The sequence below is a fragment of the Hirsutella rhossiliensis genome (genome assembly GCF_020360975.1).
Source record: "Hirsutella rhossiliensis strain HR02 chromosome Unknown scaffold00002, whole genome shotgun sequence".
Lineage (NCBI taxonomy): Eukaryota > Fungi > Ascomycota > Sordariomycetes > Hypocreales > Ophiocordycipitaceae > Hirsutella > Hirsutella rhossiliensis.
In genome coordinates, this window is record NW_025408668.1 from 4,195,185 (window position 1) to 4,216,059 (window position 20,875).

The window sequence follows — 20,875 nt, forward strand, 5'->3', positions numbered from 1 at the left end:
CGTCTTTCCGTGGCTTTGCCTAGCTGGGTACTCCGCGCCTAGACCGTGAGGGATGACTGCCTCCGCCGAGGCGAGAGCAAGAATTTGATGTGGCCTCGTGCCGTGGTTCGTCATGCAGAGGCGAGCAACATGAGTCGCCAGGTGCTCGTTTCCAATGGGAGGTTGGTGTTTGGTGTGCCCAACTGCCACCCCCACTGTGACGTCTGCCATTCTACAGCAATACGGGGTCAGCTTTCTTCAAGTGCATGCGTAAAACGTGGTCTCGTCTCCTCTTCTCCGCCGTGCAATCACCAACCCGAGGCAGTTGGGTCGAGGTCAGGCTGACCAACGCCGAGTGGGGGTGTTTGCTGCCGACGGTGTGGTCATGACAGGTCATCAAGGACCCTTCGAGCTTTGGCAACTAGTATTAGCAATCAATGACCGCTAGACAAGCAGACAAGACACCAGTTTATTCCCGGACCCTCTCCCTCTCGCTCGCGCAGTCGAATCGCATCCCCCGTTCGTCGACCGGATCCCGCAGGAAGGACATGCAGCAGCACGTGTGGTAGAGCGCCTCGACGCAGGTGAATCTAGCTACCTGTGTGCTTCGTACAAGCCTTCGCCTTCCTCACCCCACCTCCCCAAAGCGGCACTTGCAATTGCACAGTACCCGGTGTATGTTAGCAGGTGGGTGGCCGCGCCGCTTGATGCCCTATCTATCACTCGTCTGGGTTGCCAAGGGATCCTCGGCCATGCCATCGACTGGCACCTTCTGCCGCTGGGAAAAGTGGCGCCCATACCGTGCCTGGTACGCATATGCACTGTAGCAGATACATGGGCCGCCCTGGGAATCCGCTGCCACAAAAAGAAGTGGAGAAAGGTGCTGCAACCACCCCCGTTTCTGTTATACCACCCCACCCAACCACCGTCACGTATACTGTACGAGGTACACACACACCTACCTGGTACTTGCAGCCGGCGCAGCTCTTCCTCTCGTGGCCCCTCCCCCGGCCCTGGTCACCCCCACCAACCCACCCTTGGTTTTTAATGGACTTGTAGTTCTGCAGCACTGTATTCCCGTCAAGTCAACCCGGCCTGGTCCCTGTCTTCGTCTTCTGGGCTGCCCACCCTCTCCTGGAGCACGCCCCAAGCGCGCCCCCTCCTGCGGTGCGCATTGTACTTGTACTGAACCAGGCCCTCCCTCCCCTTCTCCCCCAAGTCTGATGGTCGTCCCACGTCTGCTCGCTCGCATTCGTTCAGTCGCCTTTTATTTCAACCTTGCCGTCTCCTCTCACCACCGAGCCTTGGGCCTCCTTCCTCCCCCTTCCGTCCCGTCAGATGGCCGCCCTCTCGCACCCCCTCACGACTGTCGCCGAGAACCCGCCTCCGCAAGACAAGACGGAGCCGCTGCCCGGCCGCAAGCACAGCCTGCCGACGCCTCGCTCCTCCATCTCTGACCGCTCGGCAGACCAGCCGCGTCACGGGAGCACCTCGTCCACCGGCTCTGCCTCGACCAAGTCGCAGCGTTCCTCAAACAGCCTCTTCAACCGCGCCCTGGACAGGACGCAGAGCGCCATCGCCAGCCTTTCCGATCCCGTCATCCGGCCCCGCCAGTCCACCTCTGCGCTGGCCCGTCTGTCCCTTGCTCCCGCAACGCCGCCAAGCTCGGAGCCTCCGAGCCCCGAGAAGACGACAATCTTCAAAGTCTCGTCAACCCCCTCCAACGAGCCTGGCTCGAGGGCCGACGCCAGGCAGCCCGTCGACTCTGCCCTGGCCAAGGACTCGCCAGCCCGACCCCCCGCAGAGCCCCAAGCTCGCCCCCCCGCCCCAACCAGGCTTCCCGTCTCCGACAGCAAGATGCATCAGACATCGTCGCGTCTGCTGCGCATGACAGACGATGATCGGCCATTCACCAGGGTACGTTTCCGGGGAGGGGGGGGGGCACGTGTAGCGTCTGGCCCGAGCAAGCCGGACGCTTGTGGTGGCGACGGCCAGCCTGCCCTGGCTAGCCCTTGATTTTGGCACACGGCCAGGCTTGTTTCTTTTTCCCCATTCGCTGACAATTCCGCCAACAGGACTTCAAGGACCTCTTCGCCACCTTGGTTGTTAGTCTCTTGCCGCTCTCGGCTCATAGAGTCCGGTTATCCAAAGTCGAGTACACCTTTCTCTCCGAGGATGCTATCAACAATCTCGGGTCCCTCAAGTTCTCCCAGTCCAACCGCATGCCGGATCCAAAGGACTCCTCGCGGATCGTGACAACCACCACGACCACGACCTTTTCCATGGCCAAGGACATGGCCAGGTCCATTTGCCAGCGTTTCGTCGAGGCTCGCTTCGTTGAATCCGCCGATGGAAAGTACCAGCAAGTGTACAATATGAAGGGTTCCGTGTGGCAACTTACTCCCAAAGGAGTCACCGTGCTTGATAGGTTCTGTGCACGGAATGGCATCCAACAGAAGCAAGTTGCCGAGCTGTCGAGCATGAATGCGGCCCAGCTCGTCATCCTGGAGCGGGACCAGCTTTCGGACAAGCTCCTCAATGACCTGGGTACCATCGAGGTCATCTTCCGCAGGTTCGTTGGCACCGAGACCCGCAACGTCAAGCCAACGGCCACGGCGGCCGACTCGGACTCGTTGCATGATTACAAGGACGGTCTCACTGGTGTCAAGATGGCTGCGGAGCGCAAGATCAACGGCAGGATATATCGCGACACCTTTACCGGCAGAGCGGCGACGGATTGGCTCATGGACTGTTCCACCATTGTCGACAGGCGCGAGACCGTCGAGATTGCGACTCTGTTCGTCGAGTATGGCCTTGTCGAGGCCGTGACTCCAGACAGGGCCTTCATGGCCCAAAACACGGGCTACAACATTTTCCAGCCGACCAAGCATGCCATCTACCAGCTCAGCCAGCGAGGCAAGGACCTCATCAACGGCAACGGCTCGAGGGGTCGGGCGTCGGAGAGCGAAGGCGGCACAGGATCGCAACGAAATGGCATCTCTCGCGACTCCAACACACAACGACTGGAAAAGATTCTCACCGACCCTGCCCTCCGCCTCCTATTCCGAGAGAACCTCCGGGAAACGCATTGCGAGGAAAACCTGTCCTTTTACCAGGATGTGGCCGAGTTTGTCCGCGGCTGCAAGACGGCCATTCGACAAGCCCAGAAGTCGCCGACAGCCACATCGATGGACACCATCAAGGAGATAATGGCTCAGGCCTACGGGATATACAACGCCTTTCTGGCTCCCGGCTCTCCCTGCGAGCTCAACATTGACCACCAACTGCGCAACAACCTGGCCACCCGGATGACCAAGGCAGTGGGCCAGGACAATTCGATGATTGAGACTTTGCAGGAGGTTGCGGCTCTTTTTGAGGATGCCCAGAACGCGGTATTTAAGCTGATGGCCAGCGTAAGTGGCTTGCCTGCCCGCCCCTGTCGCCGTCGATGCGGCCTGAAGTAGGCGACGACCACTAAGCTGATGAGAAACAACAGGACTCGGTACCCAAGTTTCTCCGAAACGCCAAGTATGAGCAGCAGCTTCGGAATCACGATCTCGACATCAACGGGCGCGTTCCTGAGCGAAGCCAAAGCCGCTCGAACCGCAAGTAATTCACGGCAGGGTCGCAGCGGCCCGTGGCGGATCGCCCAGCGGCAGCCCACGGCGAGCTATGCGGCGTGGGCGACACAATGTCCCCGCAATCCGCGTACGACTTTACCACATCACGACATGGCAGCATTTCGCTTTTCAACGGTCTACACGAGACGTTCTAGATTTCACTCCATTATACCTTTGCATTACTCGGTGTTGCTGCGTCCTTTACCGAGGCTTGCCCCTCGCTGTTTTTCACACTCTTCTTGATCCGACCGGATCGAGCCCGCCGGGACGTCTTTGGCCACCGGCGAGGCACTTTTCTTCCCTTTTGTTATTTCTTTTGCGATTGGCTGTCACGCCTATGCCGCCTTCTTTGGTCCCGTGATGCTTGGAAACGGCGACGAGGCGTTGGGGCAAATCGGATCATAGAGGGGGCCAAGGTCACCAGTCGACGGTAACAACAACAGAGACGGACGGTACGAGAGGGCGACGATGTGCATATCTGCGCCGCCGTGAGGTCAAGGTTCGGACGGACCATGGTCAATAGTCTGCATGAGACCGGCGAGGATTTGGAGCGGTCCGGAGGCACAGACGTCGAGAAGTCCCCCGGATGAGCTCTGTTCACATGGGAAAGAGGGGAGGGCCTCCAATCAACTGATTCTGTCCCCATGCCTGGCAGCAAGCCGGCTTCCCTTGTTGAAGTGGGCGATGAGACGGAAGGACGACGGCGACGATGCGAAGGGCTTGTATTGTTGTTTTTCAGCATGTCCACTAAAGCCTGGGCACGTGCGGATGAAGGAGGCGACCGGAGGTGCGGATTCCTGTAGGAGTAGAAAGGCAATGGAAAAAGGAGCGCAGCTCTAGCTCTAATACGAATCAGAGACACGGCTTCCCAGGTGTCGCCGAAAGAAACGTGCCGCTCAGTGCTGGCTAGCGTCCGCGACCAGGTCGAGCCGGGGGCCATTGTTTGGTTGGCGAGTGACGCCGGCGACGACGGCAGACCAACGCCGGCCGACTGGTGATCTGCGGAGGAGCTGGAATGCGGATTGTCCTGTTGGGCGTGGTTGTTGTTGTGTTGGTCTCCGACTGACTGCTTCTGGCGGTCCTGCCTGGATTGGCACGCAGCCACAAGCCACCCGCAGCTCGTCGGCCGGGTTTAGTGCCATCTGGTGTTTTGGGTCCGAGGCGAGACAGCGAGTGGGAGACGAAGATTTCCGAGAGACACGGAGTGTGTGCGTGGTGATGGCATTTCGAGCTTCCGCTTTGGGGAATTCTCGGTTGCGACCTGTTGTTTGTTTACTCACGCTCGTTTGCGGTATGGCCCCGACGATGACGATGGGATAGACGGACGAGACATGTGTTGTATTCTTCTTTGCGGGTGTTTGCGCCTGGCCCCGACGAGGAGGCATAAAAGCCGGCCTTTGCTCCCGTCCCAGAGGTGCGTCTCTTCTTCTCCATCACCCAGCATCCATTCGACAGTTTTCTCTCTCCGACAGTTCCTCGTTGCTCGTTCCCCTCGCCCACATTCGCTTTCACAGTCATTCGTTGATCCAAAAATCTCACAGCCAGCTTGTACTCTCGCTGCCTCTTTCATTCGCTCTTCTGTCGCGCCAAGCATCTTCTACAACACAAAAACAACCCTCTGGCTTCCCGGTATCCAACCCGCCGTCAACATGTACACCAAGACGATGCTCGTCGCCGCCCTCGCCGGTGTGGCGGCCGCCCACCACCCGGTCAAGCCGTCGCACACGGCGGGGCACCACGGCAACAACACCGTCGTCACCACCACCAAGGTCGTCAGCCAGTACACCACCTACTGCCCGGGCCCGACCACGCTGTCCTTTGCCGGCAAGAAGTATACCGTCACCAAGGCCACCACGCTGACCATTACCGACTGCCCTTGCACCGTGGTTGAGCCTTGCCACACCTGCGCTCACCCGCCGCCCACCAACCTGCCCAACCCGCCGGTCAAGCCTGGCCATCCCGGCTACCCTGCTCTGCCCGATCACCACGGAAAGCCCGGCTATCCTGCTCACCCTGGCTACCCGGGTAAGGGCCCCGAGGCTCCTGTTCACCCCGGCCACCGGGGGTACCCCGAATACCCCGGCAAGGGCCCCGAAGCTCCTGGTCACCCCAGCCATCCCGGCCACCCGGGCAAGGGGCCGGAGGCTCCTGGTCACCCCGGCTACCCGGAACACCCCGGTCACCCCAGCCATCCCGGCCACCCGGGCAAGGGCCCCGAGGCGCCTGGTCACCCCGGCCACCGGGGGTACCCCGAATACCCCGGCCAGGGCCCCGAGGCGCCTGGTCACCCCGACCACCCGGGACACCCCGGTCACCCCGGCAAGGGTCCCGAGGCTCCGGCTCAGCCTGGCTACCCCGGCAAGGGTCCCGAGGCTCCTACCCAGCCTGGCTACCCCGGCAAGGGCGCCGAGACCCCTGGCCAGAGCTCCGGGAAGCCCGGCAATGCCGTCGAGGTTGCCGGTGCCGAGAGCCGCCAGGTCGCCTACACCCTCGCCATGGTCGCTGCCGGTGTTGTCGGCTACCTGGCCCTATAAAGAGGGCAGGTGTGTGGTCTTTCGAGTTTCATTCCCGCTTGCCCGATTCGTTCCGAGGCAGGCCGGCCGTGCTTGGAGTTGTTTCTTCCGACAGGTATCCATGGTGTGGGAGTCGGGAAGATGGCTTTTGACGATGGGGTTGGGGATCTGGGAACTGTGTGTTCGTCTCTCTTCTGGGGCATGGTATACATAGACTGTTATTCTGAGGGGAAGGGACTGTCTTTCTGGTATCATAGGTCTTATTCTCGGGGTTAACGATAATTTGCGTATCTTCATAATCATGATCGTCGTGACTCATCATCAGGGTGAGGTGGTGAGTGAGTATTTGGGATATCTGCGACGAGCATCTGAATGGCTTCAAACGTGACAAACAAAGTGAGCAGGCGCCGTCTACTCGAGCTCTGCTGCTCCTTGTTCGCGCGTGTCTGCCGGAGCATGGATGGGACGCTGCTGGCTCTGAGACTGCTGCTGCTGCAGCTGGGCTTTAGCGACCAGATGCTCGACGAGGGTGGCGTGGGCCCTTTTGAGCGTCCTCTTGACAAAGGTGGCCATGACAAAGTTGCAGCGCAGGTCAACGTCCTCACGCAGGTAGAGCCCCGAGGCCGGCGCGCCGAGACCCAGCTCGACGGGCTCTCTCGGCTCGCCGGGCAGAGAACCCGCGACGGACCACGTCTCGCGAATGTCGACGCCGAGGGGGGCGTAGCAGTGCGTCTGCAGGCCGCGCTCGAGGTCGTGGAAGGCGCAGGTAAAGGAGACGTGGCTGCCGGGCCAGTGGGCGAGGCGGTCCGTGACGGAGAACCAGATGCAGCTTTGCTCCTCGGGCGACGCGTGCGGCGGCGGGTCGATGGGATGCCGGTCCGTTACGAGAGGGTTGAGGTCGATCATCTCGACGTGGTTGTGGAGGAAGCCGACGGCCGTCTCGCGCGTGATGCTGGGCGGCAGGGGGGTCAGCACGGTGAAGACGTTTCGGGTCGACATTGTGGGAGCTGGCGATGATGATGATGATGATAGCAACCACTTTGTGTGAACGGCGGCTTTTATCTCCCTGATGAAGCCCGACTTCGGGCGGAGGGGGGGGGGGGCCGGCTCGAGGGGCGTATGACCTGGACAAAACTTGCATGCAAGCTCACTCCTGTGCTGTTGACTGGAGGCCACGAGCCAATCGGCGGACCAAGATGAAGATGAAAAGGGGGATTTGCAGGCTACTGGCGACGATGATGCAAGGGATGATGACCGACCTGCTCGGTACTTGGTACTTTGGCCCCTGGTGTCCTACTGTAGAACACTGTAGAACGGTCATATGCCCCTGTAGCTTTCCTACAGAGGCATGCATCCACTGGAACTTTCGGGCTGCCCATGGCGGATGACCCGAATCTCCATTCTCTAAATGGTCTCACGCGCAGTCCTCCAAACACACGGACATGTCAGCTCTCTCCGCCGCTTAGTCCAACAACTCTGCCATCCATCAATCGTCTGTTGCGTGCGTGGCGCAAACTAAACGAATGGGTATAGGGTAACTCGGGACACGACGGACGGGCGCGGCTATTTTTAGCACTGCAGGATGCGTCCACATCTTCAACCTCAAATGCGACATACCCCAGCAGCAGGAGTGCCACCAACAGGCCCATCGCCCTCGACGAAAACGTCGTGCCCCAGGCCTTCTAGTAGGACAAGCCCATTATACCTTGCACAGGCAACCTGCTTCGTCTGCAAACGCCACGTCATGCATCCATGCCCTCGGCCTAAATCTCTCGGCACCACTTGGCCTGCACGGCGCCCAGCTTCACTGCCGACGGGATCTCCTCGAGCGCCACGTCCACCTTCCACATCTTGCCGTCGAGCCCCCCGTGGCCCGGCGCTCTGCTGCCCCCGATGCCCGCCGACACGAGCATCCCCAGCGAGATGAGCCGCTCCCACGCGATGCCCGCCACTCCGCGGCTCCAGATCCGCGCGCTGCCTCCCACCGCCAGCATCCCCGACGTTGCCGACTGCACCCGCTGCCTTCCCACCAACCCGCTGTACTCGTCGTAGGCCATAGCAAAGTTGACCGTGTCTGTGTGAGCCACAATGTCTAGCCTGGCCGCCGCGATGAGCATGCCCAGGTCCAGCTCCGACAGCGTCGGCAGAAGCTGCAGTCGAGAGTCGGGTGGCGCCAGCGACGTAAGCTCTGCACCAGCCGTCGGGCAGTTCAGCGTCGCGTCTCGCGCCGAAACCGACGACAGCGGCAAGATCCACTCCGTAAAGAATGCCGATGCTGATTTGGTCGTGAAGAAATGGTACTGCAGCAGGTTCTGGAACGCCCGCTGCTTGTAGAGCTCCTGCATTCACGCCAGTCAGCGTCACTTCAACCAGCCATCAGACATCCACCCTTTCTCCTCGTCTCTCGGCCGTGTGCGATTTACCTCAATTTTTCGAGTCCAGTACTTATGAAACTCCTCGTAGCCCTCCAGGCCTGCATCAATCCCCTCCTTGTCCACGTCCGTCCGGTCAATCATCAAGCCATGCCGGCACACTTGCCAGAAGGCAGGAAGCGACCTAGGCGGCGAAAGGTAAACGTATCGATGGCTGAAGCGACTCTTGACTCTCTTCTCGAGCATCTCCACCACGTCGAGCCGCGTCGTGCAGCCTAGCACTGCGATCGGCGCTTTGCGAGACTGCGCAATGTCAAATAGGTTGTACAGCAGTGTCTGCCGTGGATGAGACGCAAACATGTCAAACTCGTCAATGATGAAAACGACTGACTGCGAAGTCACGCCCTCGTCCGCTCCCGTGATTTCCGACGGGTGCGATAGCAATGCCAACAGCGATGCCATGGTGTCTGCGTAGTTTGTCTGGCCCCGTTGTCAGTCCCAGATGGTCCCACGTGAAACTTCGCCCGAGAGCTACTCACCCTGCTCACGAGTTCGTCCTCAACCTCCATCTCCTTACCGAGCTGACGCCATATCTCCTTAAGTGCAAGCTTGTCGTCGGTATGGATAAAGCCACTGAGTCTGACGACGTGAAACAGGTGCCGATGCTCTTGTGACAAGTCCAGTATAATGTTCTCCACCATCTGCGCCGTGTCAGTTCCGTCTGGGCACGATGACTGTGTCGCCATCTTACCGTCGTTTTGCCACAACCCCTGGGCCCTATCATCAACATGGAGTTGCCCTCTCCAGCAACGACCGTTTGCTCAACCAACTGACGCGCCTTGTCGTAGGATTCGTCGTGCCCAAACATGCGTATGCGCCGCCGCCCACAACACCTGTCCAGGAGAACCCGCTGAAACGAGCGTAGGTGCTGCTCCAAGTTGGGTATGTCGGGGATTTCCGCGGGGGCGGGGGCAGCGAGGGCATTTATCCTGCCAGCATCTGCAGGCCTGCTCGGGGTCTGGAGAACGTCTTCTTGGGCGCAAGATTTGCACAACCAATCACCCTCTGGAATCTCTGACACTTCATAGCACAGCTGGTGAGCGGCAAAGTCGCAATTGTCGCAGAGGATGATCTCGTTGGGCGCCTTGGAATCTGGCTTTGAACATATTGCACACCGAATCTCGTCATCATTCTCTTCTGCCTCCGCCTCCTTCTTCCTGGACGCCCGGGACTTTTTGGCGCTGGGAGTCTTGGGCAGGTCTTCGAAAAACACCTCGCCGCTAAGCCCTTTGTTAAAGGTGACGCTTTTCGGTGGGCGGCCCCTTTTTTTGGTAGGAGTCAAGATTCCCTTGGGGGTCATCCCAGTGCGGGATTTGGGCGGTACGGAACGGTTCTTTGTTGGTGTATCGGCGATGAAGTCTATGGGAGCAAGCTCATCGGCAGGGCCAGAACCGTCGTCGGTGGCGAGTCCATTTGGGGGTGCGCCGTTGGGGCGGCGATTCGAAGCGGACGCTGCACTGCCATTCTTTGGCCGACCTCGGGCCTTGCTCGGTGTCGCCCTCGTTGAAGTGGCCGCCGATTTCCTTGCCAGCTTGGGGCCGACAATATCCCCTTTGTCCCATTTTGTTCCTCTGAGCGCCGCCAATTTTATTGCCGGCCGGATATGGGGGACAGCGGGGGCTTGCGAAGAGGGGTTGGCTGCAAGAACATTGCCATTTGCGGCGTGTGGCTGAGAAGTGCTTTCAGAAGCGGTGCCGCTATCTGCAGGCTTCTGCTGTTGGCGGGCATATCCAAAGACGCCTGAGATGGCCGAGGCAATGGCGTTTAGGGCTCTGGGCGTCGAGGGCGACTGAGGGCTCGCACCGTCGAGCTTGATGCGCTTGCTGGACGCCGGGGTCGAGGCCGGCGCGGCATCTGCCTGGGGGAGCTGTCGCTTCCGGCTGGTGGGCGTGGTCGCGTCATGATCCATGGCCATCGAGCTCTGTCCGAGGGCAGGTTAGGAGGCTCCAAGGCGAATGCAGATGCAAGACAGAGAACAAGGACCGGATAAACTGCGACGTCGCTGCATCCTCGGTCTTGGTTGGTGCTGGCGACGCGGCGAATTGTGGAGATGGGGGCGATGGCGGCGGTCGTCGAGAAGGGGAGGAACTGAGATGACGTCCGGGCCAGCGCGTACGAGACGCGCTTGACGCGGCCTGCCATTACTGTAAAGGGATTAGGGGGCTATGATCACGTGACTGATTCGCGAACGCCATGTCAGTCTCGCCTCAACTCGGAGCATCTCAGTTTATTCGATAGTTGTACGGAGGAGATAATTACGCCTTCCTTTCGCACCTCGGTACGGCTGGGTTCATATTACTTACTCGTGCAGGCTATTCTGTCGTAAACAGTACTGGATGGAAGAGTCTCGGGACTCGATTAGCGGGACAGACGCCCAGCTTAGTCAGCGGCCACAACAGGCCACGAGAAGAGGCTATCGCGATGCCGAGGTCTCTTCTTGCACATCTGCAGAAACCAATAAGCACTGTCTCTGCACACACCAGGAGATGGATGAGCCTAACCTCGTTCACGTGCCTTTTTGCGACTCGACTGCCGCCCGCCCCACGGCATTCGTCGTGCCCTTTTCGATTCATACGGCAACAGACGGGGCTTCCTTGGCCTTGGCAAATCTTAACTCATAAGGTATATTAGCCTCGCCGTTGCTTGGCATTCGACGTGCATGTAGGGCTGATGGTTCATCTGCCGTGAAACTGACGGTGCCCTCCGATAGCCACCTACCAAATGAGCCTCAGAGTCTGACTGTCCATACAGCAAGCAAACCTCTCTGAATACTGCCTTGTCAAACCTTGACTGACGGCTTGCCAGTCGACTCTCTGGCTAGGAGGAACTGAGCCGGGCGGATCCTCGACGGCCTCGATTGAGTCATTTCCTTTTAGCCCCTTCTCGGCCAAGACATCTCTATGCATGAGCCCTGTCCCTGCTCGGCCCTCTGGCCTCTTCAACTGCGAGCCTTCGGAGCGATGCGTCCGTTCAAAGCCCATGGAGACTCCAATTCGCCCGAGATGACCAGTTCTGCGGTCCTAATTCCACCGAGTCGCTGCGGCCTCGCTCATTTTTCACAAGGCGCTGCGAGCATGGCCCGACAAACAGGACCCTCATATCTCGGCCCGCCCGTGGGCGGTGGAGTCTCTTGACCCATGCACGTCCACTTCTCTCGAGACCTGCTGCTCGTTCGGGTCCTATTTCGTCGCCCAGCCTGGAGCCTTGGGTAATAAGAAATCTGCCTGGCTTCCCTCCATCCGCAAATATGGCGACCTCACTCAGAATCAACGTCACCACCGGTTCGCTCGCCCACAGCGGTCCCAAACGGGTCGCCTCACTCGCGAAAGCATCAAGCCTCAGACCGTCGACACTATGTCGGACATTGGGAGCTCGAGCCTGCCTGACAAGCTCCGGCCGTTGAAGAGCCCTGTTCTCAGTTCTACGAGTACCTGTCAGAGCCGCCGCCCGTCGCGCTCTCCAAATGACAGCCAAGACGACATTGACGACGGCGTCGGCCCCGGCGGCGACGATGATGACCTCCCGGAGTTTGAGCGAGTGCGTTTCTCGTTATCCTGCTAGTTGTTTCTTGCTGACTGTCATGCGCTCAAGCACTCCGAGCCAACGCTCCTCGAGATCTTCTTCGATCTCTTCTTCGCCGCAAACTACAACGTCTTTTCCGACACCCAGAACATCAGTGACAAAACCCAATTCGAAGCCTTTGTTGGCTACTTCTGGTACACCGTTCTGCGCCTGCAACCGCCTATTCGCTGCCCCTGACGCTGACCGCATCACTGCCAGCATCCTGTGGCTCACGTGGTTCGCTGTGACCCTGTTCGACGTTCGTTTTGTCACCGACAGCATCTTCTGTGAGGCTTTCCCCTTTCTCGAACTGTTTGGCGAGTCTCTGTATCTAGACTAACCAGCCAAAGCTCGCGTGACGAGAGCCATTCAACTCGGCGTCTTGGTTGGCTTCGCTGTCGTGGCTCCCAGCTTCAACCCAAAGGAGCAGCACCCCGAGACCATGCAAATTCTATGTACGTGCTGAAGCAGCAAAGCTGTCGTCGGCGTCGGGTTTAGGCTACAGAGACTGACCGAATCTAGCTCTCATCCTCGCGTGCTCACGCGCGTGCTTGACTATTGAATATGGCACCACGCTGTGGCATGTGCGGAGGTTCAAGGCGGCCCGCTTGCCGCTCTGTCTCCAAATCGCCGTTCATTTCGCCTCCGCGTCCGTCTATCTGGGAGTCTCTTTTCGCTATACAAAGGGGATCAGCAGCCGTGCATATTTGGCATGGTACTGCATTTCAGGAGCCGAGGCCATTCTTTGCATCCTCTTGTCTAATTTCTCACCGGTCCTCTCCTTCACCAGGACGCATCTCATGAAGCGCTTGACACTTTTGACAGTCATGATCATCGGAGAAGGTGTCGTTCAAGTAGCGCAGGACGTTGTGACGATTGTTAAAAACCCGGATGCCTGGGGTGAGTTTGGCTTGGCTCACCTGCATTAGACACGATGGAGATTCTAATCAGGCCAACAGACGCAATAACCGTCGGACAAATCACGTCTGCGGCCGCAACCTTCTACATTGTCTTCTTGGTTTATTTCGATTGGCTCAAATCCTCCTTTCACCTTCCCGCCTTGCGGCAGCAGGCCTGGACCGTTGTCCACCTGCCCTTTCACCTTGCCCTCGTCATCTTCACACAGGGCTTCACGCAGCTCATCCTCTGGTCAACCGTCTTGAGTCGCTCAGGCGAGTACGAAGACTTTGAGGACTGGGGTTTCCTCACATCACCCCTGAACAAGACGACCAGTCAAGTCTACGACTCGCTCAACGCCAGTACTCTAAATTTCTTCAACGATTACCCTCCCAAACTACACACTACTTGGGAGACTATTGGCGAAGCCCTCAAGAATATCTCCCGAATTCCTGACTGGGTTTGGGCTCACGCCCATGAGGACCGTCGTGAAGTCGAGATCAACTTCAACACCAGCTTTAAGGACACGTTGGACGAGAACACCAACCGTGCCATTTGGAGCATCGTCACCATCTCATGCGCAAAAATCAATGCATTTGTTGCTACGTACGGGATAAAGCTCGAGGATAAAGGGCTTACCAAGTATTGGGGGGGTAATAAGACAAGCCCAGAGTATCAACTTGGTGTTATGAATGCGGCGTCTGATCGCTACATCCTGGTAGTAAGTTGTCGAACCTTTGGATCACCAAATCTACGAGTGATGCCGTCGGAAGGCTAATGCACGAGCGCAGTTTGCGTACACCTACATCGCCACCGGGGCGACCCTGCTTCTTATGATCATCCTAACCTTGCTTGTGCGCGGACTGCCTCGCAAAGCATGGCCTAAAATTCGCATCGTCGTCATCGTTCTCTTGGCTCTCGGCACCGGCCTCACCGCGCTTTTCGCCTCGAACCGGGATCTTGAGTCCGCGCCCCCCTTGACGCCTTGGCTGTTGCCCATGATCACCCTGATGTGGTGTGTTGTCTTGATCGTCACGCACGTCAACGGAGAGGGCGTCAAGCGCAACGCGCACGTCTTCAACCGCCTCAAGCGGCCACATGCCGTCCGCTCCTTCACCCTGTCTTCGGTCGCGCTATGGGATAGACGTGATCGCGAGGATAGGAAGAAGCGCTCCGAGCGGTCCATGCGATGGTTCAGCCAGCCGGATGATTTGTGAGCACAGCCGCAAGACACTTGGCGCACAGAGATGGAAGGGTGGCGAATGGTGTTTGTCCGGCACATTGTGTTGTATGTTATTCTGTCATAACTTGATGAACAATAATTTCAAGGCAAGCAGTCGGGCTGGGACGTGACAGAGTCCGAGGAGAGAAAGGGCGCATTATGGACCTTGATGGCATAGCCGAAAGTACTCACGGCGTTCCGACCGAATCGCGAAACATTTTACGGCCTGAACGCCCCCTCTAGAAGATATACTACTCGAAAGTTGTCGATGTTTGCTTGGCTAGCTCAAGAACCCTCGCCGTGTCGAATCCTGCTCGTCACTTGTACCTCGCGTCCTCTGCGGGCCGTGGTGATGAGCTACTTCCTCGAGCCCCTTCACGGCATCGCGCTCTCGTACCCATGTGAAAGACTAGTCTCCGCCGCTGACACTCGGTCCGCATCCCTGAGCAGCGACTTGGCCTTGCCCCTCCCATGGTAGACGCACACGCCCGTCCCGCCGCTCTTGTGGCGACTGTGTGCAGGACACAGCGGGCTGTTGGGCAGGTGCTCGGGCACGTCGAACTGAAAGTTGCTGCCGCCACCGGCGCCGGCGCCGCGGCTTGCCACAGGGCCAGCAGCGAGGGGCCGCGGGCCGCGGCGGAGGGCGCGCTGGGGCGACACCTCCCACCACTCGCGCGTGGGGGCCGAGAGGCTGCTGCCGCGGAATGCTGCGCCGTGGATGCCGGGGCGCGGGCTGGGCGCGAGTATGGGCGACGTCGAGGGCGGCGGCGCGGGGGACGCTTGGGTGTCTGAAGGGGGTGTGGTGCAGGTGAAGAAGCCGCGCGGCTTGCCGTCGGCCGTGTCTTCGTCCAAGGGCGGGGTGCTGACACGGACGGCTTCCTGTTGACACGAGACATCAAGGGTCAGAATAAGAGCATCTCGAGAGAGGAAGGGGACGCGCGGAGTAGAAGTGCATAGGACAAGGGAGGCAAGTCAACGGAATGAGATCACGGGGATGCTCAGGGTAGCCTCACTCCGCCGGGAAACTGGCTGATTGCCGACTTGAAACTGTCCGCCAATCCCGTTGCTGCACAAACCGTTAGCCATTCCCGCCTGGGTGAATCTGGGGGCACCGACACCTCCCCAAGGGGAAAACTCACAGGCCATGGTATACGTGGACATGGGCGTGGCCGGCGGCGTCCCACGTTGGAGGAGATCCCTGGCCGAGTCCCCAAACGAGCCTGCCGATCCCCTGCGGTGCCAGGGCGCTCGGCCAAAGAGCTTGCGGGAAACCCTCACCGTGCCAGAGTCGTCCTTGGGCCGGGTGGCCGATCTGCCGCTGCCGCCGACGGAGTGATGGTGGCTGTGGTTCGGCCGGAGCCAGCGGCGCAACCCATCCGTGGCCGCTGGGAGAACTGCGTCTTCGTCGTCGTCGTGGTCGGTAGTGTGGAAGGCGGAGCGGTACTTCTGGTGCGCCGCGGGTGAGTCTACGTTCTTGGCTGCGTACAGCTGCGCGTCCCCCCAGCCATTTGGGCAGCGGGGGGTCTTCTGTTCTTACCTCTTGGCGATTTCGTGGGCGGAACTTGAACTCGACTTCTCTCCTAGCCTTGGAGAGCCATCGCCTGCCGTGCAGGTGCCAGGAGGAAGCGGAGGTGGTCGAAGAGGACACAGCAGCGGCGGAGGCGGCCGCGGCAGACGGCACTCGGACGACGGTCCGCTGAGAGGCGTCCTCGTCCACGCGACCATCCCTCGGAGGCCATTCCGGAAACGACGGCGGTGGAGCGACGAGCTTCTCGGCCGACTGGTAAGGCATCGCGAAGCCCGGTGGGTTCTGCAAGGAAAGCACGTGCGCCGACTCGGACAGAAAGGGACTCAGCGGCGGCGGCGCAGCGGCGTCGAGATGGAGCGCGTGCCAGCCCGGCGCACTCGCCGACGGCGGCGAACAAGCCGACGAAAAGTCGCCCGCGTCCATCTCGCTCGTTGACTTTGTCGAGCGCGAGCGCCACTTCCAGAAGCGCGAGCTGGCGTTACTCTTGTTGCGCGGCGGGCCTGCCAGCCGGCGCTCTGCCCAGTAGCCCTCGGGGAACCAGACCTACTCGAACCCGTCACGGGGCGGGCGTGGCGGGTCGACGCCGTGCCAGCGCGGCCGGGGCATGGTAGGGCTTGGTGTCGCGGCCGTCTTTGCGCCGTGCAGGACCGTCGTCGAGGCTGGTGAGACGTCTGCCACGGCTCCGTCGTCGGGCATCCAGCTGCGCCTTGAAGGGCTGATGGCCCTGTTGTCATTCTCGTCGTCGTCGTCATCGTCGTCGTCGTCGTCGCCGCCGCCGTCTCCCTCGTGGGCCATGGCTGCGGACGACAACGTCGGAAAGGCGAGGCGAAAGACTGGCGGCGTCGGGAGGCGCCCGAGTGGGAGGTTGAAGTAACAGTAGCTATGCGGACAAGGGATGTCAGTGAACAGGTGCGCCGCAAAAGCACCTTGTCCCTCTGGGCAACGCCTGAGGACCAGAACGAGCAACAGGAGCGGAGTCGCGCGTCGTGACACGCACTTTATCTCACCAGGGATCGCCGCGGCGCTCGACACCATGGCGCCGCGGATGAGCGAGTCGGACGCGGCGCCTCTGACGGGCCGCAGACGCACCGGGGCCAGCCCAGCCTCGGTCCCTGGTCGCAGAAAGGGGGCCACTATGGGGAGCTGTGCTTTGCGCCGGATCGGCAGGAGACGAGGACAAGGGCTGCTTGAGCGGACGAGGGGGGCGCTTAGGGTTATCGATGCTGACAGTCTCTGGGGCAAACAAGAATGTGTCTCATATAGGTTGGATAGGTCGGAACTCATGGATAGATGTGTCAGGGTCGTTGGCCACATGGCCGTGCGTCGTAAGTCGGATGCTCCACACGTTCGGCAACGGCATCAAGACATGCCATCCCTCGCCTTCCCACGACGCTCCTTACCTGGACCATTTGACCTCACTTGCCTCGTCCCCCGCTCGCGCAGGCCTGGGACGCCTCAACGCTTGGCCCGGAAAGCGTGAATCGGGCAGGCACAGATAGGGGGTAGCCAGCTGTAGATGTTGCGTGGCGAAGAGCGACTCTATTCACTGGTATCGAAGTGTCCACTGTTTGCGCTCGCAGGTGCTGCGGTAGATCCTCAACCATCCCCCCTCCCTCACGTCTCCGCTTCCTCCTCATCGTGTCGTCTCGAGCAAGATAGGAATGATTTTTCACGCCCAACATCGCAAGGGCCCGTCACGCCAAACGCCGTACATGGAATTCTCTGAAACGTTAGATTCATACCCGGTATGCACTCCGTCCTCACGAAGCCGGTCGTCATGAGTCGATGGCCATGGTATCATCTCCGTCTAGCGCCATGCCCTGCGGCTCCAGAGGCACGCCGCGGCCCCGCCCAGCCAGCAGCTCTCGTCGAACCTCGGGCCCGATGGCCGAGTGGCCGTGGCTCAGCAGGAGATCCAGCAGCTCCTCGCGCTGGTCCTCGGTGATGTCTCCCTTGTATCGCTGTGCAAACGCAAGCAGGCTTTGATGCCAGATGACGGGCAGCTTGGCCCTGGCATCGCCCTCGGCCGACAGCCCAGCCATGGCATCTCCTGGCTGTACACCGGCGGGGTCGACGCTGCGAAACCGCAGGAAGTGGAACACGAGGGCGTCGATGACCTGGTACGGCAAGGCGTACTTCTTCTCCAGCAGCGTCTTGATGAAGATGTTTGTCGCGCCGCCGCCTTCGCTGCCCTGTGACGCCTCTTGAGCGGCAATGTCACACAGGCCCTTGAGGGCGGCGGCCGAGTGCAAGACGGGAATAGATATCCTAGCAAGGACGGCCGAGATGATGTGCGCCTCTCGCAGGGTGCACGTCCCGCTGCCCACGAGCGGGAAGAGGAAGCCTTTGAAGAATGCCGCAGGCTTGTAGAGGGCCTTTTTGAGCGAGTTGAAGAGGTGAACGTTGAGCTTCTTGTTGTCGTAAATATCCTCGCGGACCTTTTCCAGAATCACCATTTCAAGGAATCGCTGGACGACGACGGGCTTGTGGGAAACAAAGATCCTGGTCGCTTGGTAGCAGGCGTTGGGCGTCCAGCTCTCGGGCTTTGTAATGTCGAGAATCTCCTCCCAGTGCGGCACCGTGGGGAGAATCTTAAAGGGCTTGGGTAGCGGCCCCGACTTGTAGCGAGTGAGGATCTGTCCGATTCTAGGCATGGTCAGCAAAGGCGCGGGACGAGCTCATGGGTGCAGATGGCACTTACTTGGTGTAAGCCTCGACGACCTTGGGGGGAAGCTCGTAATCGTCGACGGGCAAGCCGGCCTCTTTCCTCGCCTCGGCAGCCTCGTGCGCGGCAATCTTTTGTAGAATGAGATCGGCCAAGTTGATGCTCTCTCCCTCGTCCTCGCCAGAAGGCTTGCGATCCCAACCGTGTTTGAGGAGGTCGTCTTCGTCGTCGTCGGGCATAAACTTGTTGTAAGTCTCGAGATCTTCGGGGTCCACCTCTATCTCCTCAGCCACTTCTTCCTCACCGCCCCATGCATCGTCGTCGTCGTACGTTTTGCCTTGTTCGTCTGCAGCGTCGTCGAATCGCGAGTCGTAGCCAAAGTTGTCGACGGCAGGCTCCGGCATGGCGGCTCGCATCTCGGCGTTTTCCTCGTCGGCCAGCTCGCGACCGATGCGCAGGATATTGTGCGAGGCCTTGGAGTCGACGAAGCTTTGGTCGGCATACTGGCTGTTAGTCGACTTTTTCTTGCTCGGCTTGTTTCGCAGCAGTCCGGTGGCGGTAATGTCGTCCTCGAGGGGATTGTGACGCCTAGCCTGGCGGCCGGCCACAGGGGCCGTGGTTTTGGGCATGTTGCAGTGATGAGGGCGCAAGGGTCGGGGGAGAAGTCGTCTTGCGATGATGGGCGCTGGGCGGTCGAGGGGAAACCAGATCAAAAATTTATTGGTCTTATCGATCTGCCACCCCTCAGTTCTCGTTAGGGCTTAGCGCATGGCTGACCAGTCTCACCGCCTAGATGACAAGGTACAAAGTACATCAAGTCGCGACACTACTGTACGAGCTCTGGATGCGTACAAGTCGGGCCTTGAATTGCCTCGAAAAACATAGAATTCAGCTTCCCATGGAAATCTTCAAAAGATGCATGTTAGATTTTGCTTTCTCGTGAGCCGGTCCCTTGGCCAGAGTGTGCAACGGCGGGTCTCCACTTTGATGACAAAGACCTCTGTCACTACAGCAGCATCTCCACTATCGCGATAAATAAAAGTGCCCCTCCATTGCCAGTCAAGCCAAAGGCGCTGTTCCAACACTCAAAGCCATTCCCTCTCCCCGGGTCAAAGCCAAGACAGCCCCGAGTTGAGGGCACAACCGTGCCAAGATGCCGACAGAACTAAAAGAAGTATGCCATCCCAAGTTCAGACGATTTTTTTTGATAAAAAACCCCAAAATCCCTGTTTCCTAACATGGCAATGACGACAGCTCGTGGGCTTCATCGCCCACCCCAACCCTCAGATTCGCCTCGCCGCTACAGAGAACCTGGTGCCGTACTCGACAGTCGAGCCGGCAATCTTCAAGGCCGACGGCCTCAAGCCCGTCAAGAACCTGAAGCTTCTAGTCAAAGATCATCCTGTAAGTCGGACACTTGGCCCGGACCACGACCTTTCGCCCCCTGACCCTCTTGCTCCGCAGAAAATAGCCGAGCATGTCCTGACGTTACTCGTCAACCTGTCTGCCGACCCCGAAGTGCTAGAGGAGCTGGCCAAGGATGACAAGTTCCTGGAGCTCGTCTTTCTTTACATAGTTGTAAGCTCACTTGAGCACCCGCACCACCCTTTGCCGCCCATTAACTCCCCTCCGATAGAACCCTGAGGAGCCAAATGCAAACTCGCTCGCCATGCTTCTCGCCAACCTCGCCAAATGGAGTGGTTTCGAGAGCGTGCTGCGAAAAAGGCAACAGCCTCCCGCGGAATTGGGCTCCGACGACAAGGTCCTGAACCAACTCCTAGACCTCTTCGTCAAGGGCCAAGACGGCTCCTACAACAAAAAGGCAGACTTCGACTACCTGGCCTACGTCTTCGCTGACCTGGCAAAACACGTTGACGTCCGGCAGTACTTTGTCGACTCACAGAGCTACGACGGCGTCATCCCCCTGACCAAGCTCAAGGTCTTCACCGAGCACAAGTCCGAGGTGCGGCGCAAGGGCGTCGCCAGCACAATCAAAAACGTCGCCTTCGAAGTCCAGTCTCACCCTTCCTTTCTATCCGACACGGCCATCAACATCCTCCCCTACATCCTGCTCCCCATCACCGGCAGCGAAGAGTACGACGTCGACGACACCATGGACATGCTGCCCGACCTGCAGCTGCTGCCGCCCGATAAGAAGCGCGACCCGGACAGCACAGTCATCCAGACCCACGTCGAGACGCTGTTGCTCCTGACGACGACAAGGGAGGGGCGTGATCTGATGCGCCGAGTCAAGGTGTATCCCATCATCCGCGAGACCCATCTCCACGTGCACGACGACGACGTCAAGGAAGCGTGCGAGAGGTTGGTGCAGGTTCTCATGCGAGACGAGGACCAGGAGTCGAGTGAGCGGGCCCAAGAGATTCAAGGGGACGACGAGGAGGAAATTATCGAAGTATGAGTTTCCATGTGCACGAGCCGGTGAAACCTGGAATACCAT

General features: G+C 59.4%; 8 protein-coding genes across 8 annotated transcripts; 4 read left to right on the top strand and 4 right to left on the bottom strand.

The window, feature by feature from the left end:
- Window positions 1–1,317: 1,317 nt before the first annotated feature.
- Window positions 1,318–3,592, top strand: HRG_02059 (regulator of G protein signaling domain-containing protein; the record flags this gene model as incomplete). The annotated part of the gene is made up of 3 exons (XM_044860530.1): window positions 1,318–1,896; window positions 2,055–3,392; window positions 3,476–3,592. The coding sequence occupies 3 exons, from the start codon at window positions 1,318–1,320 to the stop codon at window positions 3,590–3,592; spliced, it is 2,034 nt and encodes a 677-aa protein (XP_044724163.1).
- A 1,656-nt stretch (window positions 3,593–5,248) lies between these two features.
- Window positions 5,249–6,133, top strand: HRG_02060 (uncharacterized protein; the record flags this gene model as incomplete). Its single annotated transcript, XM_044860531.1, has 1 exon — window positions 5,249–6,133. One exon carries the CDS (start codon window positions 5,249–5,251, stop codon window positions 6,131–6,133), a length of 885 nt encoding a protein of 294 aa, XP_044724164.1.
- A 390-nt stretch (window positions 6,134–6,523) lies between these two features.
- Window positions 6,524–7,111, bottom strand: HRG_02061 (uncharacterized protein; the record flags this gene model as incomplete). The annotated part of the gene is made up of 1 exon (XM_044860532.1): window positions 6,524–7,111. One exon carries the CDS (start codon window positions 7,109–7,111, stop codon window positions 6,524–6,526), a length of 588 nt encoding a protein of 195 aa, XP_044724165.1.
- Window positions 7,112–7,875: 764 nt separating this feature from the next.
- HRG_02062 (AAA ATPase domain-containing protein) lies at window positions 7,876–10,686 on the bottom strand (the record flags this gene model as incomplete). The annotated part of the gene is made up of 5 exons (XM_044860533.1): window positions 7,876–8,451; window positions 8,536–8,964; window positions 9,024–9,185; window positions 9,236–10,465; window positions 10,528–10,686. 5 exons carry the CDS (start codon window positions 10,684–10,686, stop codon window positions 7,876–7,878), a joined length of 2,556 nt encoding a protein of 851 aa, XP_044724166.1.
- A 1,212-nt stretch (window positions 10,687–11,898) lies between these two features.
- On the top strand, window positions 11,899–14,219 carry HRG_02063 (bacterial low temperature requirement A protein (LtrA) domain-containing protein; the record flags this gene model as incomplete). The annotated part of the gene is made up of 7 exons (XM_044860534.1): window positions 11,899–12,081; window positions 12,136–12,260; window positions 12,325–12,392; window positions 12,456–12,560; window positions 12,628–13,005; window positions 13,065–13,723; window positions 13,794–14,219. The coding sequence occupies 7 exons, from the start codon at window positions 11,899–11,901 to the stop codon at window positions 14,217–14,219; spliced, it is 1,944 nt and encodes a 647-aa protein (XP_044724167.1).
- Window positions 14,220–14,599: 380 nt separating this feature from the next.
- On the bottom strand, window positions 14,600–16,787 carry HRG_02064 (uncharacterized protein; the record flags this gene model as incomplete). The annotated part of the gene is made up of 6 exons (XM_044860535.1): window positions 14,600–15,103; window positions 15,238–15,290; window positions 15,364–15,712; window positions 15,762–16,224; window positions 16,300–16,632; window positions 16,750–16,787. 6 exons carry the CDS (start codon window positions 16,785–16,787, stop codon window positions 14,600–14,602), a joined length of 1,740 nt encoding a protein of 579 aa, XP_044724168.1.
- Window positions 16,788–17,527: 740 nt separating this feature from the next.
- Window positions 17,528–19,046, bottom strand: HRG_02065 (bystin domain-containing protein; the record flags this gene model as incomplete). The annotated part of the gene is made up of 3 exons (XM_044860536.1): window positions 17,528–18,398; window positions 18,454–18,679; window positions 18,722–19,046. 3 exons carry the CDS (start codon window positions 19,044–19,046, stop codon window positions 17,528–17,530), a joined length of 1,422 nt encoding a protein of 473 aa, XP_044724169.1.
- A 524-nt stretch (window positions 19,047–19,570) lies between these two features.
- Window positions 19,571–20,836, top strand: HRG_02066 (uncharacterized protein; the record flags this gene model as incomplete). Its single annotated transcript, XM_044860537.1, has 4 exons — window positions 19,571–19,591; window positions 19,672–19,821; window positions 19,882–19,995; window positions 20,054–20,836. 4 exons carry the CDS (start codon window positions 19,571–19,573, stop codon window positions 20,834–20,836), a joined length of 1,068 nt encoding a protein of 355 aa, XP_044724170.1.
- Window positions 20,837–20,875: the final 39 nt, after the last annotated feature.